A 7444-nucleotide genomic window follows, 5' to 3' on the forward strand; every position below is an offset into this window, starting at 1 on the left:
GCGGATGTTATGTTCATGTTACACAGTACAATATTCTCGAAGCTCCGCCCCCCTCAATTGAAGGTGTTAATCTTTGCCGGACACCGGTTGGAAGAAGCTTATTTTTGTCAGAGGACATTTCTACCACTGAAAATCTCGTCTTTGCACTTTAACTCTTGTGTGAGGGGCGTGTCCGTGGTCAAGCAGCCTCAAACGCGCTCTGTGTTGTGGGCTCCCCACCCAGCACTACGGATTTACCATAATGACGACGCTCTCGCCGCAGTACAATGACCGGACAGTCTGATTTTTCAGCTTTAAGAAGGAGGGAAGACCTCAAGCACACAGTCGGGGGCTTGTTACCCGCTCTGGAGCACAAATCGTCTCTTCGTAGGCAATGTGTTGGCGTTGGCCCAGCTGAGGAGTAATTTAACATCTGCGGGGGAAATCCTTCCATTGTCGCGTTTTGAGATCAGGATTTGCAATCAGAGTTTTAGATCCGAGATCACACTGGCTCGTGGTGCTGCAGCATGGAAAGAGCACCAGAAGTCTCATTATATTCAGAAGCTTGATGAACAAATGACAAGCTCGTTGTCTTAGAAAACATGTGGTGCTGGTGTAGGGTTGTTGCCAGTTCTCACCAGACTGGAGTCTGTCCTGTATCTCGGATGTGATCGAGCATGAACTCGCCCGTCAGCTGAACTGTAGATCTTCTCAGTGCACAGTTTGCAGTGAATATGCTTATAGACCATGTGACACTCGCACAGGTCTGTGGATGTTTCATCAGACCACGTCTTTATGTAACTTTGCATAAAAACAATTGTGCATTAATGAGTAGGTATATTTTATTAGTAGGTGATTAAGTGATAAAAGCTCAAAATCATATTCTAAGTCGTTAAAATGCATCGTTTAGCAGAAGAGTTGTACATGATAACAAGACGTTCTCATTCGCTTAAGGCCATCTTGATGCATTACACACAAACGCCCACTAGAGGGAAGTGTTTAACACAGAACAATCATTACCTTCTCTATTAACAACCACTGTACGTCCTAAAATGTGTAAATTGGTCGGTTTAAGTAATTGTCCAGATGGAAAGATAAACCGTTCACAAACTTTACTAGTTTAAACAGTTAAGACAGGAGCAGTACGTAGAGAATTGCTGAAGTATTACCCATTTACATAAGGGGCGACAAAACCATCCCAAATAATTCTGGACCATTGTGTTTGTCTTCTATTTATTTCAGTCTGAAGGGAGCGTCCCACACTGACAGGCCGGAGGAACTGAGTCTCTTCAGTCTGAAGGGAGTGTCCCACACTGACAGGCCGGAGGAACTGAGTCTCTTTAGTCTGAAGGGAGCGTCCTGCACCAACAGGCTGGAAGAACTGAGTCTCTTTACTCTGAAGGGAGTGTCCCACACTGACAGGCTGGAGGAACTGAGTCTCTTTAGTCTGAAGGGAGGGTCCCACACTGACCGTCTTTAGGAACTGAGTCTCTTTAGTCTGAAGGGAGCGTCCCGCACTGACAGGCTAGAGGAACTGAGTCTCTTTAGTCTGAAGGGAGTGTCCCACACTGACAGGCTGGGGGAACTGAGTCTCTTTAATCCGAAGGGAGTATCCCACACTGACAGGCTGGAGGAACAGAGTCTCTTTAGTCTTGAACAGAGAAGACAGTTAGGTGACCTGATAAGTTCTGTACACAGAGGGTGGGGGGGGGTGGGGAACAAGCTGCCCAGCCCTGTGGTTGAAGCCGATACCCCGGCTTCTCTCCAGACACAGCTGGGCGAGCTCCTCCAGTCAGGACAGGAGGCTCTTCTGTACACAGAGGGTGGTGGGGGTGGGGAACAAGCTGCCCAGCCCTGTGGTTGAAGCCGATACCCAGGCTTCTCTCCAGACACAGCTGGGTGAGCTCCTGGGATGAATTAACGACCAGATGGCCCGAATGACCTCCTCTCATTTATAAACTTTTTTATGTTATTTTGTATAATTACTGCTTCATATACCGGTAAACAGTCTGTATGGACTCCTCATAATTGCGATCTAAACAGAAAACGCCCTTCTCTATGTCAAGATCACGACGACAGTGACACCTTCGTCAGTGTACTGTAGGTCGACTATCAGAGGAACTGAAATAGTTCATTCGTTGTTAGACGTGTAATAGTTGGGCCTCCGACCAATGAGAATCCGGGTAAAGTACAAAATAGGCTGAGAACTAGCAGGTCTTCTTTACAACAGCAGCGCAGAGGATGACATGGACGCAGCGCGCACCCTGCCTCTCTTCCTCTGTGAGTGACATGGTGGTGTTACCGGCTGAATCGCCAATTTGTAGGAATTCTTTGACTTCGATAAAAACTAAACGCTCGGCGGACTTCGTACTGATCATGCTTATTGTTAAATAAAATTATTTAGAACTGGGGCACTTTTCAGTTAAGCGCGTTCTCCGAATATCAAATCGATTGCTGATTTATTTATATCAATTACGCAAGTTAATAACATACTGTAGGTCCAATAGCCTCAGTTTGCAGTATGTAGTGTCTTTTTACATGATAGTTTTTAGTTTGAGTGATGCCGCCTGTGCCTGTTGCTCACGATGATCTAATTATTTTTGAAAACTTGAGGTTGAAATCAATCATTTCTGTCTCTTCTTCTGTGGGGTTTTTCCGAATGAACGGTGTTGCACCCGCCAGCAGAAAGCGATTGAAATGAGCGACATTAGCGCGTCTTCCTTACGAAGTGGTCTCGCCAGTGTGATTACAGTTTTATTATCTGTGTCTTGCAGAAGACAACAGATTTTTTTTTTTAAATTAGGAGACGGGCAAAGGCTGGTTGTGTGCCGATCAAGGCCAAGGCCAGAGAAAATAATTCAGGTCTAGGAAAGAACAGCTCTGCTTTTGTAAACTTATCTCCCATCTGTATAATTAAGTTATTTGTAATGATGATTTTGTTCATCTTTTCTTTACCGCTATTTTGATTTTCACTTGCCAAAGCGTTTTGATCTTTTTCGGATTTCTGTAATAACCAAGAACCAATTCGTTCCGAGCTTCTGAAAAGGACTGACGCGAGTTTCCTGTCTCAGGTGTCTTCCTGGCGGGAGGACTGTTCGCTGGCTCGGCCGGGGTCGTGGAGCTGCGGGTCCGAGCCGGAGACACGGTCACCCTGCCCTGCGGCATCAGGCACCTGAAGGAGACGCTGTGGATGATACAGCGGCCCCTGGAGGTGCCGCTCATCGCCGCCGTCGCTCGGGTCAGCGGCTCCCAGGTCACCAAGGAGGTGGAAGAGGGGTACCGGTCTCGCCTCTCCCTCGTCCTCGAACCCTCGACCCCCTCCGTCAGCCTGACGCTCGCCAACCTGACGGAGTCCGACCGGGCGCTGTACTACTGCGCCGACAGAGTCGACGGGCGGCTGAGCTTCGGAAACGGGACGCAGCTCGTCTTCCCCGGTGAGCCCCAGCCACCGCCCGACACCCCGATAACCCCTCACGCACACTAACACGCGCCTGCAGATCTTACTCGGGTCACTTCACAGTGAAATAGAGAAGTCTGACACATTTACACTGAGGAATGAATGAGCAGTTCCAGTCTGTGCACCCGCTCCCCTAAGCAGCTCTTTACAGACACCCTGGGGTCCCACTCCTTCACTGTTCAAAACTGCAGTCTTGTTCGGTACCGGTTCCGGTGTTGCCATGTTTCTACACGACCCTCCTTCCCGGTGTCTCTCGGTATTTGAAAAAGGCTTCACAATGGATAAGCTTTGAATCTGACCTCACTGAAACTATACGACATGATTTCCACCCGCGAATCTTACTGTGATGAGACAAGTTCCAAGCAATACGGTCGTTTGCATTTCCTTTTTGAGAAACTCATTACCTATATCACAGAAAATGAACATTGTCTGAGCTGTTACTTCAGAAAGGCTGTCCAGCAGCAGTGAAGATGTTGTGAATTAGCCTCTCACCTGCTCTATCTGTGGTCCTGTAGAGGAGTCAGACCGGACAGTGGTCAGTCCCAGTCCCTGATTCTTCATGTCTGAGCTGTTACTTCAGAAAGGCTGTCAGCAGCAGTGAAGATGTTGTGAATTAGCCTCTCACCTGCTCTATCTGTGGTCTTGTAGAGGAGTCAGACCGGACAGTGGTCAGTCCCAGTCCCTGATTCTTCATGTCTGAGCTGTTATTTCAGAAAGGCTGTCCAGCAGCAGTGAAGATGTTGTGAATTAGCCTCTCACCTGCTCTATCTGTGGTCTTGTAGAGGAGTCAGACCGGACAGTGGTCAGTCCCAGTCCCTGATTCTTCATGTCTGAGCTGTTACTTCAGAAAGGCTGTCAGCAGCAGTGAAGATGTTGTGAATTAGCCTCTCACCTGCTCTATCTGTGGTCCTGTAGAGGAGTCAGACGGACAGTGGTCAGTCCCAGTCCCTGATTCTTCATGTCTGAGCTGTTACTTCAGAAAGGCTGTCAGCAGCAGTGAAGATGTTGTGAATTAGCCTCTCACCTGCTCTATCTGTGGTCCTGTAGAGGAGTCAGACCGGACAGTGGTCAGTCCCAGTCCCTGATTCTTCATGTCTGAGCTGTTACTTCAGAAAGGCTGTCAGCAGCAGTGAAGATGTTGTGAATTAGCCTCTCACCTGCTCTATCTGTGGTCCTGTAGAGGAGTCAGACCGGACAGTGGTCAGTCCCAGTCCCTGATTCTTCATGTCTGAGCTGTTACTTCAGAAAGGCTGTCAGCAGCAGTGAAGATGTTGTGAATTAGCCTCTCACCTGCTCTATCTGTGGTCCTGTAGAGGAGTCAGACCGGACAGTGGTCAGTCCCAGTCCCTGATTCTTCATGTCTGAGCTGTTACTTCAGAAAGGCTGTCAGCAGCAGTGAAGATGTTGTGAATTAGCCTCTCACCTGCTCTATCTGTGGTCCTGTAGAGGAGTCAGACCGGACAGTGGTCAGTCCCTGCCTGACGTGCTGGACTCTTCTGCCCTCTGTGAGTGTGGTCTGTGCCATCGTGTCCTCCGTCTGCATTTTCTCCTGCGTTTCCCTTAGAAGAGGTAAGACTGCCCACACAGCTGTGTTTTATTATGAAAAGTGAGATAGAAATATTCTGCTTTTAGTTAGGAAAACATCAACAGACACTTAAATGCGTGAAAGGCAGATGGAAATAGTCCAATTAAGTCTTTCATAGTGTTATTGTTTCAAAAATGTTTTAACAATATTATAGTGTATAATTCTACTAGACCAGCTTGTCTTGTGTGGCTGTGAGTTTAACTGGACGATAGAACTTCTGTTTTTCAGTATCGGTTTAATTTGAAGATTCATGCGTTAAACTGGAATGTTTTATTTCTGATGCTAAAATCTAAATAAACTAAATGAAAACCTGATGTGAATTATCTACGTCTGTTTGCATTGACCTTTATAGCCAGTGCTAGTAGCTTTTTCAGTCCAAAGAAACTTTCTCAGTCATTCCAGTTTGTCCCAATCCCAAGAAACACTTATTGTGGAAAAAGTAGAAAACGTCAGAATTAAATATTTAAGATCAACTCCAAGGGGTTTTTAATTTGATCTGCTTGTGTCTTTTAAAAAGACAGGTGAGGAAGATTTAAATTTCTCTGTCACACTTATTTATTTTCAATCGACGCTGAAAAGTCATTTATAAAAGCCCTTTTTGCCTACTGCATCAAACTACTGAAAGTGCTGTATATTGTCTTTATATACTCAGATCCAGAGAGTTACATATTCTTCACTCTGATCTGACAGATGAACAAAACCATCTTTTACAGTGATGCTGGGAAGTGAAAAATATTTTGGGGTCACAGTGGAGTATAACTGTGTTTCCTCTTTGAAACCAGGCAGTAGAAGCTCTGAGAGTCGCCCCCAGACTGGAGGACACAGCAAGAGACAGGACAGTCAGGTACCGACCAGATTTTTATTTCAGACAGGACACTGTGTCTCACATCCGTCTAATAATAGTGATGATGGTGTTTGTGATGATGATTAGGGCAGAGTAGACATTGAGTTTATTTTTTGTGGGCTGTTAAGAGTATTGTTTTATGTTGACACTGATAAAAGATTGACAATCTTATCACCGTGTGTCAGGAGGGTCACAGATGAAATTAGCAGAGTGTGTGTGTGCGTGTTCAGGCTCGTCCTCACCTCACTGTCTATGTGTTTGCAGGAGGAGGAGGCAGGACTGCAGTACGCCACTATAGAGATCAGCAGACAAAACACAGAGCACAAGAAGAGAGGTGGCTACAACACACAGCCCACGACATATGCTGAGATCAAGCATGGGAGACGTGTGTGACAGTAAAGTACAGAAGTACACTCACAGAGCGCTTAGCTGAGCTGAAAAACATAATCAGGTGGAGTACTGGGAATCAAAACTGATAAATGCATAACAACCCATAAAAAAGTCTTTTATCAAGACTACTGGTCAAGAACTAGTTGAAGTACATTTTTCTCTTTTATCTTCATTTCCTTTATCTCCAGTTGTTTTGTTCAGCTGATTTAATGAGTGGGGACCATCCAGACAACTTCCTCTGAAATAAAATCTAGTCATATTTGTTTGCTGAAAACTGGATGGAGTGATCCAGCAATTTCTAAGAACATATTTCTCTGAAAGAATTACTTATGAGCTGAAGTATCTATGGATTTCACATCAGGATACTTCTGCTTGGCAGCTACCTTGTAAAGTCCTTTGAATCTACATAGATAATAAAGAGATAATGCAAGATACATCTATCCATCTGGTCGGTTGATAAGTGACAATTACCAGAGTCCCCTGCTACTGAACAGGTTTGCACATAGAGGTGTCATGAAAAAAAGACTTACACCACACAGAAGACAAAAGCTGGTACAAGTGTTTCATAGGCAGTCAACAAAGGAACCAAACAGCATTTGTTCTTTGTGTCTGATGCTTGTGTTCATCAATGCTAACGAGCCCTGAACTGTGAGCAGATCAAGGGCTCTGTGCAGCCTGTGTGCAGCCTGTGTGCAGCCTGTGTGCAGCAGCACCGACCCGACTGCAGGCTGAGCTCGGCTCCGGACCAGAGCTTCAGAGCGCTGTTCAGCACGACGACCGCAGATGTTTCCATGAGCTCAACCGCTCTCTATATTTACTCTCTCAGGCCTGTGATAGTCACACTGGGCTCGGGAGGAGAGGGGGCTGGGGGGGAAGGTGGAGAACTTGACAACAGGTTCGCACTGACAGTTTCCTGTCTTGTTTCTGTTGCTGTGTCTCTGCTGGGCCGTGTGCTTGTTTACTCCTCGGACTCCCCAAAATGAATCATCAAGCAGAATTAGGAACAGAAAACTGTGTAAAAAAACCCTGTTTTTTCAAGACCTCTCTATCCAGAAAAGTGCTATATAAGTGTAAGCTATTATTATTATAATTATTATTATTATCCCACAGACTGTTTGTCAGACATCAGACGCTTTTGGTTCTGCACAGGAGAGCTGCACCTGTTAGACAAGTGGTGCCTTCCTGGACC

The 7444-nt window shown here is 46.0% G+C and overlaps 1 protein-coding gene across 1 annotated transcript; it reads left to right on the forward strand.

Annotated features, from left to right (window-relative positions):
- Positions 1-2225: 2225 nt before the first annotated feature.
- Positions 2226-7089, forward strand: LOC148813479 (uncharacterized). Its single transcript, XM_088908003.1, has 6 exons — positions 2226-2259; positions 3051-3413; positions 4883-5005; positions 5804-5865; positions 6130-6250; positions 7082-7089. The coding sequence occupies exons 1-6, from the start codon at positions 2226-2228 to the stop codon at positions 7087-7089; spliced, it is 711 nt and encodes a 236-aa protein (XP_088764129.1).
- Positions 7090-7444: the final 355 nt, after the last annotated feature.

Source organism: Atractosteus spatula, assembly GCF_055471065.1.
Source record: "Atractosteus spatula isolate fAtrSpa1 chromosome 10 unlocalized genomic scaffold, fAtrSpa1.hap1 SUPER_10_unloc_1, whole genome shotgun sequence".
Classification (NCBI taxonomy): domain Eukaryota; kingdom Metazoa; phylum Chordata; class Actinopteri; order Semionotiformes; family Lepisosteidae; genus Atractosteus; species Atractosteus spatula.